Source organism: Bemisia tabaci, chromosome 1 (assembly GCF_918797505.1).
Source record: "Bemisia tabaci chromosome 1, PGI_BMITA_v3".
Taxonomy (NCBI): domain Eukaryota; kingdom Metazoa; phylum Arthropoda; class Insecta; order Hemiptera; family Aleyrodidae; genus Bemisia; species Bemisia tabaci.
Window position 1 is genome coordinate 32,014,139 of NC_092793.1, and position 27,914 is coordinate 32,042,052.

Sequence of the window (27,914 nt, forward strand, 5' to 3'; positions counted from 1 at the left end):
GTCACCGGATTTAGGCCTCTCCAATGATCCGTTATGATTCCTGAAAGTATAGTAGGAGAAATCTCTTGCGGCCATTTCCTATGGAAAATGGGACAGCCTCTTTTTGAGGGAAATGATGATAAACTTAAAAATAAATACTCATTCAATGTTCTGCCCAGTTTCAAACCGAATATTTTTTGTTAGGAAGCTTGATTTTTCAAAAATCATCTGAGGGGGAAGCGTAGCCTAATTTGTACGTAAAAATGATTTATGCGATTGCTGAAACCTCACTCTTAAATCTAGAGGCCTTGCCTCATTGAATAAATGATTTGAGCCGAATGAAAGAGGATAATCAAATCACTTTATTACTAGCTTTTTGTGCGTTCACCACGTTAGTGGTGTACGCTCTTTCCGGCTTTTTTCAGCGCGTATGTTACTAATAGATCCATTGGTAATAGCCCGCACTGTCTTATCGGAATCGGCGCCATTTTTCGTGGCGGGAAGCAATACCTAGTTTCTCAATTTTATTTATGTACCATTTCTACCTTTTTTCTCCCATTTTTTCCACTTTACCTAATGCCTGTAGGCTTGTCTTTGAGAAATTAATATCTTTACGTTTTAAAACTCTGCAACGTACTTTTATTTAATGACTCTTTCAAGCATCGTTCAAATTTTTTGTCGTCGTAATTCTAGAAAAATTTTTGGGTACGAAGTACCCCCTCATTAATGACCCCTATATTTTACTCTATGATTCTTGTATATATGTATGTTTCCTTGGTTACACTCCACGTTTAGTTCAACAGCGTCTTGCAGCGCTCTCTTCCGTCCTAGCAAAACCACTTATACACATTGACGAGGTGCTACGGTAAACGCTCTCCAACGTTAAGACGTTGGAACCGTCATCTTGTTTTCTTTCCTTTTGGAATTTTTGGTAATCCAACTATACCAATAAAAAAAGAAGCACAAGATCCGAGAAGAGAACATTTAAATAATGATTCATTAGTTTCTAAACAGCTCAGTGACAGAAGGTGAAGACTGACAAAATGAAAAGGTACCTATAGTGAGAAAAACTTCAGGAAAGCCTGTGGAGGGATGGGTACATGAAGCGAACTCTTGTCGACAGCTTCTAGTTTCTCTTGAAATTCAGGGTCTGTATCTGCGATACAAGGGTGTCCTATGGATTTCCAGAACAATGCGCGGCAGTTGCGGCATAATTGAATAATTTCAGCATATTCTTCACGTAATCCGAATGCTCTGCAACAAAAATGGCAAGATCAGACCACAGGCTCCAACTTGAAAAAAGGTGGGGTCATGGTAGGAGAGGAGCATGCCAATTGAATGGTTAGAATTTTATACCCCAACCTTCATCAGTGCTTTGTGACACTTGACATGACTCAAATTTCAAATACGCTTGAATGATAAAAAAAACAAAAAAAAGATACAATTTCTTTCAATTATTTTCATCTCAATTTGATACTAACATCTTGACCTCAGATGTCACTCATTTTTATCTCCCTATTTACTAAGAATACAGAACTTAAAAATTTTGCCGTTACAATTTTTACAAGACATTTTCTAGTTCACTGAATCAATCTATGGATAAGCTTGCAGGGTTGGTCCTTAGAGAATAAATATATGATAAAATAATACATACAAAGCAAGAAAATTATAAAATGCTGAATAATTTTCTCAGTGTTGAAATGCATTCCTCAAGATTTAAAAGAAATCCTTCAAAGCTCAAACTCTGAAAGGATCAACATAGCTGAAACAAAGAACTGGGCATCTAAGTCTTGGGTTATGTGTTATAAAATTCACAAAGGATAGCTCTGAATATTAAATTACAATAGTAGTAGTGGGTCAATCTGACCCGCAAGGCACTCTCTAGAGGCCTAAATATCGGCAATGGACCACTAGACAAGGTGCACCTTTAAGCATTATGATATATGCTCTCTCATTATTTCATATGGAACACAATTTTCGCACGGAAAATTAATGGAAGTAACTGTTAACCAGATTATTATTGTTTTTTTATGCATAAATTCAAACTTCCTCTCATTAAAAAACCATAATCTACTTGAGTTAAATTGCACACTAAACAGTATCATAACATTCTCTGTGGTATGAAAATACGGCAACCTCAATCTTGGCACTTTGGCGGAGCTGTTACATGTTGTTTGCACTTAAAACAACACAAAGAGAGGAAGGAAAACTGTTTGAATAAGAAGCTTGCCATAATTGGTGAAGTGCGCAGTTTGATTCATGCTGACTCAGGTTTTTCTTGCGAATCGTTTTCTATGTACAATTTTGAAGAGGATATATACATCAGAATGTTTAAATTCATGCCATGTCAGGTAGTCCATTTAGCCGCTGTGTACCCAGAAGTTTGATCATGCTCCTGAACTCAATCTCATGATGACATCACATTTTTCTGAAAGGCTTAGCAGTTATTTGCTGAACCATAGAGTATAAATGTTCATTAAAATGTGATCATATTGAAGGTTTAAAGCAGTTAACAATAAATTATTCAATAATGCAAACAATGACTGAATACTTACTTCCTCAATTTGTGATATATGTTCTGCCAGTCAGTGGGTCCATCTGAACTAGTAGAATCTACAACAAAGTTGATTTGCTGCTGAGTGAAATGAAACTGGCACAGCTCTCGCCATATTCTTTGCTCATCACATAATCGTGCCATGACTGAGTACGCTTTGCTGCTGTTCTCAAGATCTTTGTGGTCAGCTAGCCTCAGTAATATTTCTCGCACACATTCTTCAGGTAAATTTTCAAGTTTTGGAAACACCTCATCACCAGGCTATAGAAAGAATGAGAAAAAAATCCACTTCAGTTAGACTAAACTAAAATAACCCACGAATTTGAAACTGTGATACTTACATTAAAAAAAAAAAAAAAAAAAAAAACATCACATAACTTCTAAAAAAGAGCTTATCTTATTCAATACTGATCCTTGAAATATGTTGAAATCGGAGAGTTTCATGGATGAGACAGTACAGGTCATTCTTGAAAAATTTGAGGCCTTCAATTTTAAACAAGATTTTCAAGTCTTTGGTAAGGTCCATGAGAATATTTTAAAGCTTTAGACGCAAATATTTGAAAGGCTACTATGCCGCATAAAACATTTTCTCTCAACCATTCTCAATTATTTTATAAGTAGTCTGAGTATATTTACCTCTCTTATTTGAATTCGATTAGCAATACTAAGTATTCTGTTAATCGAGACTAGATGATTCTCCCACAATTGCGTAGAGCCTAGAGGTCGTCCCCAACAGGCGCAGTCTATCATTACTTGCAATTGGTTCAGCAATCGATTCAGCATGTGAATATTTTGTTGACTTGCAGAAACTAAATTAAAAAACGTAAGAGAACAAAATAAAAGCAATAGTATCAAAAATAAGTAGCGCGGCCACACCTTTGCTGCTACAAGGCTACACCCCAAATGAGTGTTCTGCACTCTTACAGAGCTGCTTCCTATCAATAAAAAAACCTGGGTCATAATAAAAGAACTTGAAGACAGTAACTTTATTTGTGAGTGGATCTATGAAAAGGAACCTCATCTTCTGGGAGAAAATTTTCCTTAACTTTTTTATAAAAACTCAAACCATGTTTTTCTACAACGTAAGAATTTTTGTCTTACGGAACTCTAGGACTAACTTTTCCTTCAATTTTTGAGATTTTATGACAAAACTTGCGTCAAAATTTCCAGATTTGTCACTCTACGCATTTGCAAGGAAATCTCTCCAGGAAGATAACATCACTTTTCATGGATCAATTTAGATATTAATGGCTGCTGATGGCCGGAAAATCATAGAAACTGACCCAGTAGATCTTTGGACATTCCGCAACCAGTATTCGAAGACTTAATATGTTTCTTAAATTCGTTCTGATTCACTGCAAGAATCTTAAAAATGCAAGAACATTAAAAAACAATGGGCATTTTTGATGATAAAGAAAGGAACCTTATTTAGTACCTTGGTAGGCAACTTCCTCCAGCATTGTGAATAAGACTTTTTGAGCACAACCAGAGAGCGCCGGCAATTTGTGAGAAATTAGAAGATCCAATAGTTTACAGATGTAGTTGAACCTTCGCACATCATGGACGGCTGATCGAAAATCTAGCCTTTTGAAAGCATCGCTAAGTCCATTGAATCCTGCTATCTGTGAACAAAATTAAACATTTCCATCCATTAAGTTTGTCTCGCTATCTGTTTTTAAGAGTTTCAAATCATGCAGATAATTATTTTCATTTTTAAGAAATATTGTGTATAAAAAAAAAGAAAAAAAGAGAGGTTTAATCCAGGGCCGGATTTACTTACTTGCCGCCCATGGGCCGCCTGTATTTTGCCGCCCCCTTTTCATTCGTTTTGAAACACCAATAAAAACCGTCAAAAGAACGTGCCGGAGGGGGAGGGGTGTATAAGACGCGTTTACTCGTGTTGGTCCCATTTCTTGCGAAAGCCCTGTCAACACTACTACCAAAAGATCACAGAACGAAAGTTAAGTTCCGTAAACCTATCTCTGTATGGACAAGGCCTTCCATTTATAAGAAATGAACCAACAAATTATGAAAGAACAAACATAAATGTGGTTTAAAAATTTTAACTTCCGCCGCCGCGCCGCGCTGACCGCACTGTGTTCGGCGCAATGCGTGAAGTATTCATGCAGCCTTGTAGGCGCTATGCGTTTCACGCTGCGCGCTGCTGACCGCAGCGACCGCATTGTCTTTGGCGCAATGCGTGAAGTATTCATGCAGTCTTGTAGGCGCTAAAATGTGTTACATGCCGACCGCCGCGCCGAGGGTTTCTCCTTTTCATCTCACCTTCTCGTCATCATTGCTCTCTGCGCCGCGCCGTTCCAGGCCAAATTGTGTGCTTGGTTTCTCTCTTAACTCGACTAATTAAAGGTGCTGTCTATTGTATCACAGAAGGACGACAAAATTATGGATATTCTCTCAGAAAATGAGAGATTTTATCACCTTTTCTCGTTCGTATTTTTTTTTTTTTGAGTCCAATATTTTTATATAGCTCCATTTAAAAAAATTGCAAAATTTGCCGCCCCCTAAATTTGCCGCCATGGGCCGCGGCCCACGTGGCCACCCCCTTAATTCGGCCCTGGTTTAATCTACTTAGGATCTACTAAGGTTTGTGCCCCTATCTCTAGTTTCAAGTAAAAAGTTAATTGTTTGATGAAAAGTCAAGGAGATCACCTTATGAGTAAGAGGCGAGGTGGCATAAAACGCATGAGACATATGAAACATTGGAAATTTCCGTGAAATTCATGGGCCCGTGAAACTTATGAAATTTATGACCGTTTGGAAACATATTTTTCAGGGGCTAGGTATGCAACGCGCACTTGAATGCAAGAGAACTTCATCTATGGCATTTGACTTACTTCTCGATTTTCTTATAATTCAAAAGTTTCTAAAATCTCCGGTAATAAGTTTCTAGTTTAAGTCTAGAGAATTTTCATGGTATTTTGCCATCCTGAGAAGGCTCATAAAATACGTGACAATCTAGGGGAGGGAGAGGGGGGGGGCGAGGAGAGCTTTGCGCCTTGCCATTTTGTTTTTACGTGTTAAAGGATAAGGACCTACGCTGCCGTGCTAAGGAAAAACGCCGCATGAACATTCGAGAGTTGCCAAATTTCCTCCGATAAAATGATTATTTTTGAGGAAAATTGTAAATATTTTTCCTTAAAATTTGCTGACTTTTATGATCAAATTGCAAGCCAAATTACCTGAGAAATTGGAAGAAAAATATTCACAAATTTTCTTGAAAATTAGTGATTTGCCGAAGGAAATTTGGCAACGCCTGAGGGCTCATACGGCGTTTTTCCTTACCATGGTAGCACGTCACGTAGGCGTTACGAGGGAGTCAGTGTCGAGAAATCCGAAATTTTTAGCAGTCCATAATTTATTTTCTTACATTTTCTATTCTTGATCCTCAAATAAAAATACGAATAGATAAAAAAGTGTTTCCGACGTGGTAAAAAAAATGAAATGATTCGAATTCCTCTTACTTTTTGGCAAAGCTCTTGAAAAAACTGAAATTTACTCTAAATTTACTGACCTCTTTTGTGCACTTGAGAGTAATATGACAATGAGGTTGTAGTATGGTGTTCCCATCTGAAACAGAAACAGAAGTTGAATTACTTAATATGACAAAGCAAGGAGGCACGCCCCCTGGCCACTTGGAAGTCCGACCCCAAGAGGGCGCTTCGCGCTTTCTTAGGCCCGTTTTGCGACCCCTGTGAGTTTATCTGTATGCAGCGCGAGACACCGGGATAAGGTAGAGTACCTGTATAGCGAGAGTATGGACAGATCGCTTCATGGAGAGCTTAGGGCCCAAAAGTGCAGCCACCCTTCTAACCAACTTCTGACGCACTAAATTTCACTGCCAGTCTGTGGATTCCAATTCTAACGAAGATGGCTAAGAAAGTACATAAATGAGCGTTCTTCCACAAAAATGAGTAAATTTAGGCAAAAACTAAGTTAAATACGTGCTTTATAAACGAAGGTTCGTAACAATTGTATTAATAAATCGTTCTGGATGATTGAAATTCATAGGTTGGCTGCATTTCTGGGCCCTAACTTTATTCACGGAGGCATCGGTGAAGGCCTGATGGATTTTCGGAGTTTCACATCTGTCTATACTCTCGCTATACAGGTACTCTAGGATAAGGAAGGGATCCTATTGGTCGAAATGGGTGATTGTTATGAACTTACTAGAGGGTGTGCCATTAGTGGGTCGATTTCGTACACCTCCTCCTTCCACTGCAATTACACCCTTTCGCCGATAGAATCACTTTATTTCCCCTTTGTCTCCGTTGTCCATCACTTTGTCTATAAATTTCAATAATCAGCCTGCTGCTTCCTGGACCCTGACCACAGACAGATCCGAGGTTGAACACCTCCGCTCGCGACAGCAGATCGTGACGCCCCGTCACTCCCGCCACACACTTTCCATTTTCAAAAATAAAAGTGTATCTGCTTACACTTGGCCGTGCCAAATCCCATTCATTGCGTCGCACTTAGCTTTCTACTTGATTTCATCATTCTGCTGCTCGGATTCAATTCAATTTGTACACCCCCCCCCCCCCCTCCCGGTGGCTTCATTCAACGCTTGTTACCGAGACGTGAAGCATTGAATGGTTCTCGGACACGCTTCATTCAAACGAATCGAACCCGCGGCTCCGGTAAAAAAAACAGGCACTTTCGAGCATCTCTGGAAAAATGGGTCGATTCAAAATGTCACAGAATCGTCAGCGAATCATTGGCGGATCCAGCAAATTGGTAAATTTGGCAGAAAAACAACGGTTTTTCTCCATTTAAACCTGTGGAAATGTATCGATTCTTGGAGGGGTCAGGTGCTCCGATAAGAATCGATAGTATAACGTAGGTTTATATGGAGGGAATCCGGTGTTGCCAAATTGCTGGATCCGCCTGTGCAGCAAATGATGACTGTCAGGCAAGGTAAGGCTACTCAAATGCAGATTGCGGGACCAAAAGGCGCAATTCTTGCAAGTGGCCACCATTGTTTTTTCCCCACTTAAGTACACGATGAAGGACCGTATTCATAGTCGTTGTTTAAACAGCTCCAGAGGCGGATCCAGCAATTTGGATTACCTCCATTTAAATCTATGTTAAATAATCGATTCTTGTCGGAGCACCTGGCCCGTCCAAGAGTCAATACATTTCTATAGGTTTACCCTGGTAAACATTGACGATAGGAGCTGCGTTTCAAAATATCATAGGAGTTCTTAAAGCCGACTAAAGAAGGCTATTGAAAATCATATAGCTGGCTGTAGAAAGCGGAGCAAATCATATAGCCGGGCTATACGAAGCTATAAAAAAGTATACAGTCGGGCAATAGTTCCTATCGCCGGGCTTTGCACTTTATCGCCATTGGCTATAAAGGGCTATAAGAAATTGTGTAGAAATTCGTGTGCTTAGGAAATCATTAAGTTTGATACGGAACTACCTTAATATTTACAAAACACACATTATATTTTCCTTTAAAACATATTTTTTTCATCAATCAAAATGAGAATAATCCATACAGAGTGTGCAAACATTTCAAAATCATGAGTTGAAAACGCTGACTCCGCGAGATTAAATATTAGAGCCTGACACAAAGCGGAGCAGCGACGCACTGGCGCCTACAAACCTAACAGGGATACTTCACGCATTGCGCAATGCGTGAAGTATCCCTGTTAGGTTTGTAGGCGCCAATGCGCGTTTCGCGCTGGCTGCCCGCCTGCCGCACCGCAGCGCGCCACGGCGTCTGAAGCAACTTCTTCACACCAGAGGTATTGCACAGTATCATAAAAAAAGTTGAAGGCGCTCCAACATATTAAGAATGACAGGCATCCTTCAAAAGTACGGAGCTTTCCTCGCAAAATAAATCAAGATACTACGGCACAAAAAGAGAGCGGTAGTCCAAAAACTAACTAGGTCCTAGTATCCGTATTTAGATACGTTTAGCATAAACTTCATCGTCTGGCTGTCGCTTAATCGCCATCGGCTATAAAAGGCTATAAGAAATTGTACAGCCGACTACAGAAGCTATTGGAAATCTTACAGCCGGCTTTAGGTCTATAGTATTTTGGAACACACATTCTACTGCCAATCTTTACCGGGGTAAATGGAGAAAAACAATGGGAATGTTGCCAATTTGCTAGATCCGCCAATGAACAGCTCCTCCCTCAGGAGGCTCCATATGGTTCATATGGTGGCTAAGGGAAGTTTAAGGAGAGCCTTAATTCGGTATCATAAAAGGGGCAATTTTAACGAACTTCGAGCGGTGAAACTTTGGCAAGAGATCCTTAAAAGGGATTATTTTCATGAGCGGGTGGTTTCAATTCACGCATCAAGAATCATTTAATTTCTTCGTAAGGAGTTGATTTCGGTAGTTTTTGTTGTGCGCATCGTGTTCTACGTGAAATTTCGGTTAAGAAACCTATATCAGAATGCTGAAATTCGTACCTTGTCTAGTGGTCAATTACGAGAATGGCTACTGCGCGGGACTCGAAGCCAGGGCTTGGGTGCCGAAGGTAAGCACGCATGCAGAAAGGATGAATTGGACGTGGACGGATTGGGGAGTCGTCCGCTGGAGTCGCGCTTAAATAATTAAAATCAATTGAAGGAACAGGAAATCAAGTGGACCAAGGAGCCGCACTAATTAATAACGTTCCTCGAGTGAACCGACCGATTGCCCAACGAAACGTTCCCGTTCCTGAAACGTCAACCCCTTGAGACAGATCGCCATGAAAAATCATTCTGAAAAAACAATTTGCAGGATTTGGAGGTGTAAAAAAAAGATTTGGCTGTGAAATTGAGTCCAGCCATCGATCTCTGTATCAGGTGCAACGGTTTTTCTTCCTTCTTTTTCTCTCTTTTTTAAAGCGGAATCCCGTTTTTTTATTTCTGAATTTTCAGGTTGTTTAATATTCAGCGGAAAAAACGTCCGGACTTTTTCGGGAATTCCCTGACTTTGCAAGTCGAAAATTTGCACGCGTACAACTAGAGGTGAAAAATGGTGGGAATGACGCCGACTTTTGCAATTGTTTTTCATAACAACAGTGGCGTGGCGTCCTTTGCGATACAACGATTGATCTGCCATTTAAACCCAAGGAAAAGAATCGATATACAGGGTGTTCGCAACGAACGCCTTCATAATCGATTCTTTACTATAGCTTAAAATGGGGAAATATCGATAATCGATTGTTCACGCCACGCCACTGCATAGCAAGTACTTTCTGAAGACTTACGCCGTCGTTTCCTTCACCAAAGAACATAACTACATTACAATGCTGCCAATTTTTCTCTGACAACTTGTATTTTTATTAAGAGAACGTTTGAAATTCGAAACCTGAATTTTCTCCTAAGAGCATGTAAAAATCAGAAACATTTTTGGAAGAAATTGGTACTGGTACATTTTTGTAAGAAAATTTGTTCGAGTCAATTTCGCACCCTTGGAATGAAGTTACGTTCTTTCGTCCGGGGAATGACAATGTGCAAGGTCGTTTTTTTGGCTAGAAATTTAAAATCTGATTAGACGTTTCATTTAGTCGATGCTATATATCTAACGCTAGTTCGACCACGCCCAAAACCGCGATTAGTGGATAAATTCGCCACTTTCGAATGCGCGATTTCGCCGGTTTGCCCTGACATTTCCTAGTTTTTTCTGAGCCCCCTTTCATCCCTCTCCTGACTTTTCTAAGTTTCTCAACCATTCATCGACCATTCATTCAGTTCATCGACCATGGCCACCCTGCACTGGAAAAAAACACATTGGATCTAGAGTCCAGACTCTTAAAAACATCGACAAGAAAAAATACTCTTGATTCAATCGGATTTTTGCTTAAATCAAGAACCAAGGCTCTTAATTTGAGCGGATTTCCTTTTGATTTAAGCTTAAATCTGATTGAATCAAGAGTCCATTTCCTTGTCAATGTTTTCAAGAGTCTGGACTCTAGATCCAATGTGTTTTTTTTTTTTCTAGTGTGTGTTGAACGAGCGATCAAGGCACAGGATCTGAGAGTCACGTGCTGGCGCGCCGAGGTGTTAGCATACAAACATTTGATTAAGCCTTTGCCCTCGTACTCTGATCTCTGAGGTCAGCCAATTTGTTCTACTGGACACAGCGCGCGGCAGAAATAGGTCAAGGCCATCACCCACCACTCTCATAATCAAATCCCTTCGGCCTGTCGTGATGTCCGAACCCGGACTTTAAGTCATCCTGTATCCCTGCCCGGTCCGATCCACCGTATCTCCACATCCCTGGTGCCCGGTGCCTGGTGCTCGATATCTTCTCTTCAATAAGGATCATACGTTCGATTCAATTGAAATGAATTTGTGATTGGAAATTTCAAATCTCCGATTAAAATACATCAAGACAAGCACTTCAAGTACATGCTCACTGAATTTTCAATGAAATAAAGTTAAAATAAGGGTACGCACCTGGTATATTTTTGTTTCCATCTGAAAGACTTTGGAGTGTTTTTAAGTTCTCGGAATCATCGATTGGCCTATTTTCTTTGTCTTCTTCTGCCTCTTGCAACCTGGAATGAATAAACAAAGGTAATGAGAGCAGAGCATAGAACTGGTACATATATTTCATTTGCAGGTTCCAAAACATTAGCTTCCTTAGATATATTGTTACATGGTTTATATATAATGTACATCGATTGCCGAAGTAGAAATAGAATGCACAAATAAGAGGTAAAAAAATGCAACGTATATTTAATTTACTTTCAACATAATTTTCAGCTTTTCCGGAGCTAACTTAATATTTTTCGTCGAAAATGATGATAACTGCTGAAAAACACGATTTCTCGCAAAGTTGCCGGAAATTTAAGCTCTTTTCTTTTCCCTGTAACTAAAGAACGAATCTTTGCAGAGTGTTGAACGGCCACTCATTTTAAAGCAAATTAAAAGTGCAATGTATGTACTTCCTAAAATGTACTTTCTAGAAGGCCCTTTGCTCTTTTGGTAAAAGCTTAATACTTTTCGTAAAAAATGTAAAAATATCTTAAAAATGCAAATTGTTAGTGCATTTTAGCGTTTTAGGGTCATTTCTCCCCTTCGATCGCCAAACCGTGTCGAACTTTTAACATGTTGTTTAGGTAGTATAAGTTATACTACCTGTTACCCTACCTATGGTTAGTGGTAGTACCTATGGTACTACCTATAGTTATACTCTAAAACTAGAGATATTCCCGCAAAAAAAGCTTTCGTTGCAATTTATTCCGGGTCAAATGCTATTTTGACCTGACTGCCCCCAACTTGAACCGTGCAGGACGGGATTGCGATCGCCGTCCTCAACGGACAGGACGGACGCCCTTCGCTTATTCGATAGTCTTGACGCGGCTATTGCCGCGACGACTTCCGAGACAGGGATCGGACTAGTAAAAATTGAGAAAAATTCTAGATGACTGACTCTTCGTAAAAGCTCCAGACGACTGAAGTGAAAATTTTACAAATCGTTAAATCCGGGAGTCTTGGCCGTTGAGATGACAGCCCGACTTGATCGCGTAGGTGTACCGTCTGGTCTGGTGGCCGACTCGGCCGGCGCACAACGGATCAAGTCGATGGGAGAAGTCAGACAAAATATAGAGACTTTAAAAGCTTACAACTTCGTTATTACAAAATCTTGGGGTCTTGAAAATGGTCCCATTGGTTTTCTCGAAAAATTTCCTTCGCGAACCACCTCTCAAAATTTGAAATTTGACGGAATAAATATAGAAATTTGCTGTTTTAGTAAAAAAAAGGTCATGTCCGACATCTCTCCTGGACTTGACTCATTGTGCGGCGTAGAGTCCCTTTATACTGAGAGTCAAGACAATGCGGCTCATGGATGTCACAAACGGGAATAAAGATTACAGAAATTGAATGTTTTTCGTAATCTTTGATCGGCCCATTCTCAAATGCCTTTCTCCGTTCCTCCTCTCATTCCGTTTGTTCCTTGCCGAACCCGTAATTCCCTGGTCCATTCCAGCTTATAATCTTTGCAAATGGTGAAAATGTAATCTTTATTCCCGTTTGTGACACTGTGGAGGCCTAAAATACGGGAACCAATCAGAAATGGATTCAAATTGTCTTGACTCTCAGTATAAAGGGACTCTAGTGCGGCGCAGCGCAGTGAGCTTGTATTGGATGGATCGTGTTGTGAATGACTCACTGCAACGCGAGTCGTTGACCCAGTCCTCGTGTCCATCTCGATCGGTCGTCTCGCGGTTGACAGTGTTGACATGGAACGTCCAGTTCGACGGCTATTCATCACACGAATCGTGAATCATCTGCTATCGATATTTTCCCCTTTGAAGCTATGGTAAAGAATCGATTCTTTAACATGTACCCTGATCATTGATCCTTTTCCATAGGTTGAAATGGCAGATTAATGGGTCCTTCGCAAAGCACGGTGTACACTGGAAAAAAAACACACACTGGATCTAGAGTGTAGACTCTTGAAAACATTGACAATAAGAAAAAGGACTCTTGATTCAATCAGATTTAAGCTTAAATCAAAAGGAAATCCGCTCAAATTAAGAGGCTTGGTTTTTGATTAAGCTTAAATCTGATTGAATCAAGAGTATTTTTTCTTGTCGATGTTTTTAAGAGTCTGGACTCTAGATCCAATGCGTTTTTTTTTTTTTTTTTTTCCGGTGTAAGTCGTCGCCGATTAAGATAATCTTCGCCACCTCCATAAAGAACTGCATGCAATCAGGGGCAGATCAAGCAATTTGACAAAACTGGATTTCCTCAATTTAAACCTATGTTAAATAATCGATTCTTGTCGGAGCACCTGGCCCCTTCAAGAAGCGATACATTTCCATAGGTTTAAATTGAGAAAAAACAATGTTGCAAATTTGCTGGATCCGCCAGTGCATGCAATTCCATCAATAAGTGTAGTTGCGGAAAATTAAAATAGGGAGAACAGCGCAAAAACTTGGTCCGGCATTCTTCATTGAACCGAACTGCGGGATGATTATTAACAGTAATACAGTGGCGAGGCGTGAATGATCGATATTCCCTCCTTTGTAGCTATGGTAAAGAATAGATTATATGGACGTTCGTTGAGCGCACCCTGTTTATCGATCCTTTTCCATAAGTTTAAATGGCAGATCAATCGAAATATTGCAAGGCATGCCACACCACTGCATTGATGGATAAAGTTGGCGTACACGCCAAATAACTTTACTCACTTTGAGACTGCGACAGAAGACCGCCTGAAGTCATTTCCGGATAAAAGTGAATGCAAGAAGCAAGGTGATGGATATTTTGTCGCAATGTTAATGAGTGTAAACTAAAAGTTGGCGCGGACTCTATAGACAAACCAGGCGAGGTGAAAATGAGAATGAAGCAATCTTATTGGTAGAAGCGGTGTTTGCAATGGACAAAGGAGGTATAGGTAAGAGATAATAGACTAACTACCGGAAACCCAGGAGAGACTCTATAGTTAGTCCCCATTTTCCCGAGTCTATAACAACCACCGCTATCAACAGAAAAACTTTCTCCGTCACGGCTCGAATCTCACAAGACGCAATAAGTCATTTCTTTGACTCAACGAGTGTTTTCCTCCGCGCAGTGAATAGGTTGCACAGGATAAGAGAACGATTTTCAATATTCCGACCAATCAAATAACCTTTCTCGGAGCCGTGCGCAATTTTTTTTATTTATTCAAATACTTTCCGACAAGATCTCGATTGCCCTGGGTAATTTCGTCCATTTATGAGTATTTTTCAAGGAGTAAGGGGAAAATACGAGAAATATTGGCCGAATCTGAGAAAAAGAACCTTGTCTTCCGGAAAAAAATTTCCGAGAACGTTTCTCAAGAGCTTGAACCATGCACGTTTTTCAAGAGCCTCAGAATTTTTGTCTCAGAATTCAAGACCTCATATATCCCTCAATTTATGAGCTTCCACGGTCCAACTTGCGCCGGCGCCGGAATACCCGGAATTCTTCCTACATATAGCGGTATACCAATTACTCAAATAATTTCTGTAAGATAAGGTCCATTTTCACAGATTTGGTCACAATTATTCTTGAGAACTTTTATGAACCCGCACAAAAATCTGAGGGATTAAAAGCAAGAAGGAGACTTGCCAAAATTGAAAGGGAGAAAATTGAGTCGACATAGATCGGCGGCTGTTGCATGAGGGGCGAGTCGGTTGCATAAAAGCTTGAATCTTACTCTCATTGCAGGTTGACGCGGTGCGGTGGCGTCTCTGAGTCACAGCATGAGAACCGGGACAGGCAGACGCGGAAAGTGCATAAGTGCATGTTGCCAGATGGTATGGAAAAACGGCACTTTCCCGTATCTAAAACCATGCACAATGTCCACATTTTACCTCCAAACCTGGCAACCGTGCCGATAGTCCGAATAGGATTCTCCCGTGTATTAATCCGAAATCAAATCAGTCCGGAGCAAAATCAAATGATCCGCAAGTCTTTAAAATAATAATGCGACACTGCCTTGTGAAGACGCCTTCAATCCACATTGATTGCCAAAAGGCGAAATTTTACGTATCCCTGTTTGCGACGTTGCAGATTTTCCGTCATACTTAATTTTTCTTGCGGAGAAAGCTGTAGTCAACGTTATTTGTTGGAAACTTCTGTGATTTTACTTACTTTTTAGCAGAATTTTCTTTTCAAGCTACTAATTTGGCTTCTTTCACCTCGCATCAATAAAATAAGAGCGGTGATTTTTCAGGGGGTTTTCTGGGTCCTGAACAGCCTGGTTTTATCCTGTTACAGAGTAACACCGTTTTCGAACTTTGCCATATTTTCTTTGATAAAACACCGAAATTCATTAAACTTTTCTTTCAATTTTTCAGCGAATTTCATTTGCAGTTTGAATCGAAAGGATCTATTTTCCGAAAAAAAAAAAAAAATTAATAAAAAATTCAAATTTCCACAGAAATAAATACTTCCAAGGGGTAGATTTGGTAGCATTAGACTGTTCTTACAGCGTTTTCCCTTGGCGCGGGTAAAATAGAATCAGGGAACGGCAACAAGACAGCAATGCTCTCTTTTTGAGTCAGATGTGGCAACGTAGGCTGTGGGATGTCGCTCACCGCGCGAGAAGCAACAGCTACCGGTTTCCACTTGGCAGCTTGCGCTTCGCAACACCATCAACTTGTGTGAGTGCTGCGGGCATGAACTTATAAATGCGTTCACACACTCCGATATTGGATCAAAAACTCCAACAGGAATCGGGTCTTGGTGTCAAATTGAGATAACTGGCAAATAAATAGAACACTGCACTAAAAAAAATCGAGAGCGGATTTATTGCAATAGACACCTCTTATAAATGAAGAACAGGATATCTAAGTTTGAAACGTTCCGTCGAGACTTTTCATGTAACTTTTAGTTATATAATCTGATAATTTTGAAAAACCTGTCAAAAAATGCATACTTGTGCCCCTATTTGGAAACGCAGGTATTTCGTTTTAATTTGTCCCTCCAAAAAAACCTGTGATGAAACAATGCTCCGGCAGGGCCGGATTAAGAGGGTGACCACATGGGTCGCGGCCCATGGCGGCAACATGTAGGGGGCGGCAAATTTTGCAATATTTTTGAATGTAGGTATCAAAAAAAGAGAAAAAAATCGGATTCAGAAAATAAATTACAAACGAGAAAAGGCGACAAAATCTCTCATTTCCTGAGAGTGAAAGTATAGTAATTTTTCTAATTTTGTCGTCTTTCGGTGATACAAGAGACAGCACCTTTAATAAGTCGAGTTAAAGGAGAAACCAAACACGCAATTTGACATAGAACGGAGCGGTGTGGCGGTCGGCATGAAACGCATAGCGCCTACAAGACTGCATGAATACTTCACGCATTGCGTCCAACACACAGCGCGCGGTCAGCAGCAGTCGGCCTGAAACGCACAGCGCCTACAAGACTGCATGAATACTTCACGCATTGCGCCAAAACAGTTCGGTCGGGCAGCGGCGGGAGTAAAAATTACTAACCACATTTATGTTTGTTCTTGCATAATTTTTTCGTTCGTTTTTTTATAAATGGAAGGCCTTGTCCAAACAGGGATGGATTTACGGAACTGAACTTTTGTTAGTGTTGACAGGGCTTTCACAAAAAATGTACCCATCACGAGTAAACGCGTCTCATACACCCCTCCTCCACCGGCACGTTCACTTTATGGTTTTTATAGATCGTATTCGACAGATCACACAGGTGAGATTATATTGATATCGTTTGGTTCAATATGTAACCACAGCCTCAAAAGTCAATTTAAAAATCTGAGGTGACGGGTCTTATGTGACCGATTTTTTTTTCTCTCGAGTACCAAATGGCAATGAAAAGTGAAATTGTTAGGAATTTTATCATTTTCAGCTTTTCCGAATTAAATCATAAAATTTTTGTTTGAAGTTATGTTCTATTGTTTTGAACCAAACTATACATCGAACCACTGTCGAATACGATCTATTGATGTTTCAAAACGAATGAGAAGGGGCGGAAAAATACAGGCGGCCCATGAGCGGCAAGCAGGTAAATCCGGACCTGTGCTCCGGGAAAAGAAATCATTAAAGATGTTTTTTTCACCAAAAAACTTTAAAATATTAGCATTCCTAAAAGGGCACATTTTTATAAATTAATATTTTAAACGACTCTCGGGCAGAGTAAGACGTGGCGGACTTATAATACTAACATCAGCTGCATTAGTTGCATTGTCAATTCTCAGTCAATGTCTATCTTGTAAATTTTGTATGGTCTGTTGAGGGGGGGGGGGGGGGATAAGGTACCCAATACAGTGCGGGCGTGCGAAATGGGATTTCAATTTTGTCAGAATGAAAAAGAATAGAGAACACGAAGTGGATGGAGGTATACAAGCTTGCGCTGGGACTGAACTTTGTGGAGAGTGAAGAAAACTACGACGTGATGTCGAATAGATCTTGATTGAGTCGTGTGCGGAGCTATTAAGTTTTCACTCGCGTCATTAATCATGCAAGGCATGGCGCTGGGTCTCCGCCGCCGGGACAATTATAAACCCTCACGTTTTGTGCTCGTCTCGCGTCTCGGTCAAAACAACTACAAAACGGGAAACGATTAAACTTTTGGGACGACTCCTCTCCTCTACAGGACATAATTATTTTCTACCACAAGAAATTTTAGGTTCCCACCGGGGTGTCGACAGGCTCGGCGAGAAAGGATTCTCGGAATTTTTTAGGTTTCCCTCACCAAAATAATAAAAATTCCCTGAATTTTCGAATAGACAATTTGCACGCGTAAAACTGAAAATGAACAATTCTTGGCTTTACCTGATATCTCTGCAATGACAGAAACTAGTGAAACTTTTTTCTTTGTGCATTAATCATTCCATAGGCTACAATGGAGAATTTGCAAGGGTCTGAAATTTGATGAATTTCCTGTTTAAGTGGAATCCTCTGAGTGAACTGAACACGAAGATACCCTTGATTCATAAATTGAGCAATTATTAGAGGAGATATGACAAAATAACCGATTCTGTTAAAATACATGTGTTTAAATGGGAAATGCCGCCAGATGACGTCACAAGGCGGCACATTTTCTCACTTTTAAATCAATTTTTCTCCAATTTCCCATGTCAGAAAAAAATTATGAAAAATATTGCGAACTCAGCTCATTAAGCACTTTCAGATGAAGCAATAAAAAAATTGCGTGCAAATTCTCCATTAACTAAGTGCAGTATAACGTGCACCCTGTTACGCATACATTCGTATCGGTCTCAGGGCTCATGTCTTAATGCACATGGTTCCGTTTATCAGAAATACGTCCAATTTGTCTTTTCCCGGAAAAAGGAACGTGACTCTATTCCTGGGCTGCAAAATTGACCTAAACAATTTCATTTTTTACAAGAATGTACCGGTGGAAGTTTTGTCCAAAACGTTTCGGATTTTTCCTCGAGATCAGAAGAAAAATCAGAGAAATTTTCAGTTAGAAATGCAAAAGACTCCCTTTGTAAAATTGCAATTTGAAAATCGGCAACATTGAAATGCAGTTATGTTCTTTCGAGACGGTAACCACGAAATGGAAGTCCTCATTGAAAATAGTTTTTCTATTCACTATTTAGAGTGTAACTCAGAGCATTGAACCCAAAACCAGACTGATACTCAGTCTAATTGCGTGGGTAGCGCTGTTTTTTTTTTTTTTTTTTTTTTTTTTTTTTTTTTCTCACCTCCAAATTTTGAGTTTCAAGATTTTTCAAAAGTCCAGTCTTTTTCGTCGAAATCCTGAACTATTCCCTGATTTTTCCGAGCTGATTACATCCCCTGACAACGCCCTGTTTTTGACATCTTTAGACGCCAAGAAAGACACAAATTGAGTCGCTTTATTCTTAGCCTGTCTAGCTGTCTATTCTAACCCAGCGCTTTTATTTGGTTCTACAGGAAACATTCCTCAAACAACTTGCCGAGGCAAAAATTAAGAAAGCGAGAGGGCGCCGGATTTCGATGCAAAGAGCATATTCTTGTAAACACTAAGCCTTTGGAATAATATTGCCAGGCTGAGTGTTCATTACCTTATTTTAAACTTGTTTAATGGGCGAGGAAGGTGATTGTAAGCGCCACCTGGCGGCAAGCACTCGGAACAAAGGCGGAAACGTAATCTAATTACCCGGCTCCCTTTCATCGATTAATGGCATACATAATTCTCACTTTCTCTCGGAAAGCTTCCATGAATCATACGATTACTTAACGTGCATATTATAGTGAGCTACATGCCCTCCAACTCTGACAGACCCCGTCCGACTCGGACACGCTCAGCTGATGAGATGAGATGAGATGAGATGACACACTTCCTCGCAAAAAAGAAAATAAAACTAACGACCAACAAGCGAGGGCATTCTGTCGAGGGAGTATGTCAATAACGCAATAAAACCTCCGGTTTCCTTTGAATCCGGGAAACCTGATTTTCGGAGATAAAAACACGAGCTTCTGAAATACTGTTGCCAAATTCTGTCCACGAGTGAGTGGCGCATTACATCGTGGAGAACAAAATACGAGGGACCGCAAGGGTGGGTACGAGATTAATAAGTATTTTCTCATCATGTTTTCATGCAGAATACGATGGGCATTCGATCTCCAAAATCTCATGGGTGATACAGACAATAGCGCTTTTTCAACTTGTCGTTCCAAGAGAAAAAAAGAGAAATGTGTCGTTTGAGCTGACTACCTGAACTGACTTTAAAATTTTTGCGACGGAAGGATACCTATTTTTGTGCGCTAAATGTTTCTCGACATAATTAACAGATCTGTACATTAGAAAAAGTTTGTGATTTCGTTAAACGAAACACTGATTATTTCTCAATCCGATTAAACGGTGCACTAAAAGAATTATCTAATTATTTGGAGTAATGTGTAAGAGAGAGCTTTTCCTCTGGTCAAAGGCCACGAATATTGAAAAAGGAACTTAAACAATGACTTCCAATTTTTTTTGGCAAAAACGATGTCATTCTTGATTGGCACTTCAAAAGATTCATACCACCAATACAAGACTCACGCGGAGAAAAAAGAATCGTTGCTCTCACAACGCTCCAAGTGGATTCCAGATACAACCTACTTCTTTAGTCGTAGTTACAATATTACAATTTAAGTACCACTGTGACAATGACTAAAAAAGTGGGTGTGAGCTGAAATCCACTACCATCATAGAGAGGCAATTAACGATTATTTTTCCTTCGTGTACGTGCAGCGAATCTAAGAAAAAATAATAATAGGATAAGATTGTCTCCTTGTCAAGAAAAATTGGCAATTAGGGAGAAAATTCCGAGCATCGTAATCTCGTTCTAATCTGGGAGCCTGCTCAGTGCAATTTCGCCCCCAAGTGGAGGTTTTGATGAACCCTATACCGTAGAAAACAACTCTTGAGACGCGAAGAATCTTAAAATACGTCCAACTCACAACAAACTAACCCAAAACGACCTTGCGTGTATTTACTATTTTATTTCGCTGGGATTCTGGCATGCGTCCAGAGCCAAAATTCGCTCCTTGGATCTGCTGTCCGAGTGGGAACTTCAGGTCGACCGCTTGACGGAAACGCGCTGAGTTGACAAAGGTCGGAACATGGGTCCAGTCAATACGACAAGTACTCGAAGGATTCTACGAACAAGTTTCTTTCGGGCTCAACACTATGCTGAAACACCGGTACACTGGAGAAAAAGGTCGCTTGGATCAAAAGTCTAGACTTTCAATAACATTGACAAGAAAAAATGTTCTTAATTCAATCGGATTTTTCCTTGAATCAAAGGGCCGCGCCTGTTATTGAGCGGATTTCCTTTTGATTCAAGCAAAAATCCGATTAAATCAAAAGTATTTTTTCTTGTCTATGTTTTCAAGAGTCTGTACTCTAGATCCAAGCGACTTTTCTTTCCAGTGTAAGCTCCTCCTATGCCGATTTTTGTGGGACCTTTTCCAACAGTTCCCAGAAATGTTCACGGGGCCTTTCCTTATGATTCCCGAAGATGTTCACGGGACCTTTCCGCATGATCCGCAGGAACTTTTCCGTTCCTGTTCCGAGCACTTGACTTCCCGCATCTGTCACATCCGCAAGTGACCCATTTGCGTGGAACAAATAGAGACAAGATGCGGATGGAGATGCAGCGACTTGGAGTGCACTTTCAGGCATTCGGGTCTAATTAGTGATGCCTGATGCGCGAGGAGCATGATAGCGCCACGAGCAAGGGAGCGTGGCGTGGCGGAGGCAACAACAGGCAATTTGCCTTGGTGGCGCGGCATCGAGCATCTCAAGCCGCGGCTCCACAGACAGTAAGTGACGCGAAATCGGCCGCGCAAAGTTAACAGGCAAAGGTGCGACTAGAGTCCTTTTATACTGAGAGTCAAGACAATTTGAATCCATTTCTGATTGGTTCCCGTATTTTAGGCCTTCACAGTGTCACAAACGGGAATAAAGATTACAGTTTCACCGATTGCAAAGATTATAGTCTGGGATGGACCGGGGAATTACGGGTTCGGCAAGGAACAAACGGAATGAGGGAAGGAACGAAGAAAGGAATTCGAGAATGGGCCGATCAAAGATTACGAAAAACGTTCAATTTCTGTAATCTTTATTCCCGTTTGTGACTCCATGAAGGGTGTTGTCTTGACTCTCAAGGCACTCTAGGTGCGACCGGGGGCAATGATTTCAAACTTGTCTGTTGCCATGGTTCTTGGCACTCTAAAGTGATTCAGTAGGAAAAATATGGACACTAGGCGCTACGAAGGCCTTCCTGAACCAAAAAAACAAGTCAATACACTACATAACTAATTGTTGCCAACTTTGCGCTGGTAATTTTGAGGTTGGGCCATGGAGCTCCTAGGGCCCAAAAAGGCAGCCAATCTATGAATTTAAATCATCCAGCGTGACATATTGTTACAATTTTTAAGTCCCGTTGTTTGTAAAGAACGTATTTTACTTAGTTTTTGTCATCTCAGTTTAGTTCGGAGCATCGGTTTTTGTCGTCCTGGTTGTCTGGGAATTTGAAGATCGGCAATGACATTTTTTGAAATAGCAGGGTGTCCACTAAAACAGGCTGGTCAAAAATAAATACTTTTACAGTACTTTTTCAATACATTCTCGAGAAATTCAGTACCTCCTCCGACAGAAAAATTCCGTACTTTTTCAGTACCTCCATTTGACGAACTTAGAAAAATTTTAAAAATTTGAAATTTCGACAGAAATGACAAAAAATTTAAAAAAATTCCGGACCTTCTTGCGGAATTTCCACGCTTTTTCAGTACTTCCTAACAGCCCTTAAAAATCAGTACTAATTCCACTTCCAGTACACTTTCTAGAAATTCCGGAAATGTAGACACCTTGAATAGAAGGTTGGCTGCCCTTTTGGGCCCTATATGGGCTCCATTTTCAACAAGTCCCCGCACTCTCTCTGTATAGGTACTCTATGGATGATTCGCGCCTGGCCGCTGGTTGCTAGAGTACCTATATTGAGAGAGTATGGCCACTGGGCCCCATGGAGAGGCCCAAAAATGGCGGTGCTTTTTTTGGTTTTTGTGGATGGGAGGGGGGGGGGCATTGCCAACTTTTGACGGTTATCACCAACCGCACTTGCTGCCAACCTTACTACATCTAAGATAATTTTTCTCAAAAATTGCACACGATTAGCCTTAAAAATATGTAAAGAAGTCGCAATAGTGCATTTGGGTAAATTTCTCGTTACAATAAGCAAAGAAAACTACATTTTGAGTCATTTTGCATTGCATTCATTTAAGGCGTCCGCCATTTTTGGGTCCTAAGGGCACCATTCAGCCTAAGATGGCTGAGCCAATCAGAGGTGGTATCGCCAGTGGCCATACTCTCTCAATATAGGTACTCTAGTCGCGGGCTGGCTGTGGAAGTGTGGCCTCATCGGGACTGATCCGATGCGAGCGTGAATATTAAATCAACGGATCGTAAAACGGAGCAGCTGGTGCTCGGCGTCGACGCGCGGCGTCGGTCGCGGTGTCGGGCGTCGGGACGCGGATCGCGGGTTTCAGGAAGAGCCACTCTTATTTGACTCCACCGATGATTTAGAGTCTTGCCGGACGCCGCGCCGCGCCGGGACAGCACCGGCGTCGCCGTAAATCCGTAATTTCTCTTTCGTTCGACTCCCCTTACTCGCCGCCAGCGTTGACAGATTGCAAAATCGGGGTGTCTACCAAAACTGGCAGACCAAAAACCAGTACTTTTTCAGTAATTCATCAGTACATTCCCAAGAAATTCAGTAGCTCCTTCACAGTAAAAATTCAGTACTTTTTCAGGACCTTCATCTAACGAAATTCGAAAAATTTGAATTTCTCGCTCAAATTGCAACAAAAATTTCGGACTTTCTTGCGGAATTGCCGTACTTTATCAGTACTTCCGGACCGTCCTTAAAAAATCAGTACTGTTTCCGGACTTTTCGGACTTGTAGACACCCTGGAAATTGAAAAATAGATTGCGTTGACACCCAAATCGACTCATCCAAAAACCGCTTACCAGGGTGTCTAGTTTTTTTTTTTTCATTTTGCGAAATCTTGATTTTTGACTGCAAAATCCTGATTTCATAATTTTTCCAAATCCTAATCAAATCTTGATTTCATAATTTTTCCAAATCCTGAATTTTTGCGAGGAAAAAAAGGCGAATGTAACTCCACAAAAATAGCTTGTAAAAAAATCCGATCGGACGACCGACTTTTCTCAAATCCTCATTTTACGACCGATTTTTCCAAATTTTTAGGCAGCTCAGAAAACTTGCAAAAGACCCTTAACCTAAACCCTAGACCGATTCAGATCATAGGACTCGTACTCTAATTTAAAGTTGGTTGATCTCAATTGAATCTATTTTGTTGAGCATTGGTCGGAAGTGGGAAACAGGTCGTATCTCGTGCGATTTGGCAAACGCGGGGGGGGGGGGGGGGGCTCTTGGCAAAGGACCAGACACGCACTCGCCACTGGCCACAGTCGACACACTGAAATCCACTCAAAATTTGGAGAAATCATCCGTGGCATAATGGCACATCTCCAGCGGGTAGGACTGGCGAGTCACGTGTCCGTCGTGACGTCATTCCGTCGTCTCTCGGACGAAGGAACGTAACTCCGTTCAAGGGGTGCACAATAATTGTCAAGAATGATTTGATGTTGCGTGCGAATACGACTGAACGAGCAAGATACACTCACAAGTTTGCTAATCTTGCGAGTAATCAGGGAAGAATTTATGAAGTAAAATTCTCGAGTGGAAATTTAAACACCCACCCACAACCCACCCCCAAAATGGCCGAATACAACCGGCAATGGCTGGAGTGGTCCGAAAGGAATTCGGATGCAACGGGTGGTTACAGCATTCAGGGCGGGAGGAGGAGGAGGAGGAGGAGGAGGAGGAGGAGGAGGAGGAGGAGGAGGAGGAGGAGGAGGAGGAGGAGGAGGAGGAGGAGGTGAGGGAAGGAGAAGAGTGAGAGGGAGGAGGAGTGGGGGGAGGAGAGGGGGGATGAAAATAGTGAGCAAAAACAGAAAGTAAGCTTTCCTAAAGAATTTCAGTTCTGCTATTTTGGACCATTTACAGCAAATAAAAGGATCGATTCTGAATGAATGAGTCTTTCTTTCAAACCTAAAACGTGATGGATAAATAAGAAATGAGAGAAATTCCAAAGCTATCACTGACATCTCGATGAGAAACCCAACGAAAATGAAGCTGGAAAATGAAAGTTGTTTGATTTACAAAGTCATTCTTTCCTATTTGTATGGAAAATTGAGCGGTGTCTTAAAAAGTTACAAATAAAAAAACGGAGGTACCCTACGTCAAGAGCATATTGAAAAATAAGAAAGAATCACATTATTCTTCGCTCCTTTACAAAAATTAAACAGGAGCTACTTTTTTTAATATTATTATTATTATTATTTTTAAAACAAATCAGTTTGAATTTTTTCCCGAAGTTTGTTAAAAGAACACCTCGAACTCCTCGAAAGTAACTTGGCGGCTGCGGACAAACGTTAGAGTCCTGATTAAAAAAATGTAGAGAGCGGACACAGGAAAAAGTAGGAAAAATAGACGACAAAATAGGATCAACACCGGTAGGCTACAGATCAGCGCAGTTAGGAGTGTGTCCCTCACCACGGCAAAAATAGACGACAAGATCTTGGATTTTGTGGTCTGAATGGTGCATAAATATCAGAAACGGTCTGTTGACAAAAACCAGCGAGGCTCGGAACTGATGAAAGCTGAAACGACACAGCTGCGAGAAGGATTAAGCGCCGTTCATCAATCTACTAACACGAGCGAACTTTCAAAGCCCAGGGGAGTTACTTACGAGTAGCAAAGAGATTATAGTGTCCGACGGAGCTCATTTTATGGACGTATTTGTGCATTTTATGGGAGCTATGCAGCATTCAAACCCTATGCACATGGTTTCTTTTACCATAATACCATAATACGTCCATATAATCAATTCCCCTAAAAATATGCTGGGGAGCTCTTACTATCAATATTTTTCGGATACAATTCTTCGATTGTAATAAGGAGGGATTCAGTTGAGGAGGTTTTTGACCCTACAGTGTCGTTCAATTTGCGAAAGAGGGACCCACAAATTTTACGGAAGATTTTGATTCGGAACCCCCTCCCCCCGGAAGAAAAATAGGGACACAATCCTTTTAACCCTGGGTCTGGAGTTTCGTTTTCCAAGGTTCCATCAACATGCTCTACTTGCACCTGCATTCCCTCCATTTTTAATTTTATTTCGTTTCATGGACTGCTATCAAAACCTTAATTTTCCTAGCGTTGAAGAAGACTGCCGATCGTGAAATTAGAAAAACATGGGGCTATGATTTTTTGTAAGTCTTCGCCGAAATTCTACTTTCATAAAAATAAAGGAAGAAATAAAAATTCGGATGAAAATTAAAAAACGTTGAGCTCACGAATAAACGCGCATTTCTTTCCTTCCCCCTCTCTTCTTCTGCAAGGAGGCAGTAGTTAATTTTTATTTGAAACTCATTACCGAGAGAGACTCTCCACCATAAACCGTTGTAACAATCAAGCATACACTAATAAAAATATTTGTGTTTTTGTGTTACTTATGGTTAATACAGGAAGTGAAACATAAACCAACACAAATTTTTTGTTGATTTTCGTACAGTTTGGGAGGAATTTAGTGCAGAAAAAAATGGAGGGACAAGGAAAATACATTCCTCCGACTGCGACGTTGGTATTTACCACTCGTTTTTTATTTCTGCGAGAAGATTAGTTGGCATTTTCTTTTGAAATTGCCAACAGAAGGCTAGGGTTATTTTGTGTTTTACTTCCCGCACTAGCGAAACTTTTGTGTTGAAATCTCTCTCTGTGTAGGTAATTTTTGTCTCTCTCAGCGCGTGAAAATTCAATCAAGAATTCCGCATTCCCGGTAATTGATATATTGATATAAGCGCAATGAGCAGAAACAATGGTGCAAGGGGGTGGAAAATTTTTGTCCTGGCATGTTTTATCGATTTTGAACAGGATCCGGGAGAGCGCACGTTTTGGAGTCTAAGCCGCGGTGGTTGCTGGCCTCGTTTCAGCAGCTTCCCATTTCCGTCACGCACTGCATTCGTTACGTATTTTCCATTCGTCGCTTGCTCTCTATACGCGCAAATACAAAAGAGCACTTTTAACTGGAAACGTGTCGCAGTGGCATTTGACAAAAATGCACTGTAAGATTTGTGTCGCACGTTTACGTTCCGCTCCGTGTATGTGCTTCGAGCAGAGACAAAATAATTTTGATCGCCTGACTAGGGATGAGAAAAAATGAGAGGAAAAAATTGAAATCAAGCTTACCATCTGTTCAAAGAGTTCAAATCCGATGCGTTTAATGTTCCACATCTGCAACAAAACAAAGAAAAATTATTTGGGGGAAACTAGGAAACAGGAGCTCACTCGACGAATCGTGGAAAAGTCAACGCAGCAGCACAGCAGGGTGTCTACTAAAACAGGCTGGCCAAAAATCAGTACTTTTTACAGTGCTTTTTCAGTACATTCCCAAGAAATTCAGTACCTCTTCAATAGAAAAATTCAAAACTTTTTCAGTACCTCCGATAGACGGAATTCAAAAAGTTTCAAAAATGTTAATTTCTCGCTCAAATTACGACAAAAATGACAATAAAATTCGGACTTTCTTCCGGAATTTTCGCACTTTTTCAGTACTTCCGGACCGCCCTTAGAAAATCAGTACTTTTTCTTGACTCTCCGGAAATTCCGGACTTGTAGACACCCTGCACAGAGGTTTGCTTTCCCGCCTTGGGTTTATTAATCGATGGTACCTACCAGACCAGCATTTGTGCTGCTTGCCTTATAAGTACATGCATGATTAAGATGGGAAAAACAATGGAGTGAGATCGAACTGTGTAGGAGACAATTTCAATTGTTCAAGATTCTGATGTTTATTCTCTACATTCAGGAGTCTGTCATCTTCAAAATTCCATTTTTTTTTTTTTTTTTTGCGTTAAAATAAAATGTGATGATCGGTACTAATGCGATAAAAGTTACTTTTCGCTAGTCATATGTACAGCGATTGTTTTTGATGGTTGAATCCTTTAAAGGTCAATTCATGTAGAGACGTTCAGCTTTAGCGAGAAAAATGATATATTGTGTCAATTTCATGAGAAGTGAGATCAGATATCGGTTTTGTGAAGACATGCTTTTCCGGCTAATGACTCTCGGACGAGAATTCCCCTTGAGTCAATCGGAAAGTTCTTTAATGTGACAAGACGTCGTTTTGCAATGAAAAAAATACTGTTTGAAACGAAAAGATTTCCTACTGACTTACTAACGAGAATCGTCGTCCGAGTATTATTCATTGGAATTTCTATTGATCCAATAGCGAATATTTCTTAGTGAAGTAAATACCATCTTGTTTAATATTTAGAGAGGTGATCTCGAACGTTTCGAATTGGGTTTTAATCCCCTGACTTTTAGGTTTGC

General features: G+C 40.6%; 1 protein-coding gene across 1 annotated transcript in view; it reads right to left on the reverse strand.

The window, feature by feature from the left end:
• LOC109037180 (F-box only protein 32) overlaps positions 1-27,914 on the reverse strand; it is a 70,285-nt gene that overhangs the window by 7,582 nt on the left and 34,789 nt on the right. Inside the window, exons 2-8 of the mRNA XM_019051720.2 lie at positions 26,772-26,816; positions 10,958-11,058; positions 6,066-6,121; positions 3,969-4,155; positions 3,170-3,342; positions 2,535-2,794; positions 1,035-1,233 (exon numbers count right to left, since the gene is read on the reverse strand). Of these exons, the coding sequence (XP_018907265.1) occupies positions 1,035-1,233; positions 2,535-2,794; positions 3,170-3,342; positions 3,969-4,155; positions 6,066-6,121; positions 10,958-11,058; positions 26,772-26,816 (1,021 nt within the window). The remainder of the gene's footprint in view (positions 1-1,034; positions 1,234-2,534; positions 2,795-3,169; positions 3,343-3,968; positions 4,156-6,065; positions 6,122-10,957; positions 11,059-26,771; positions 26,817-27,914) is intronic.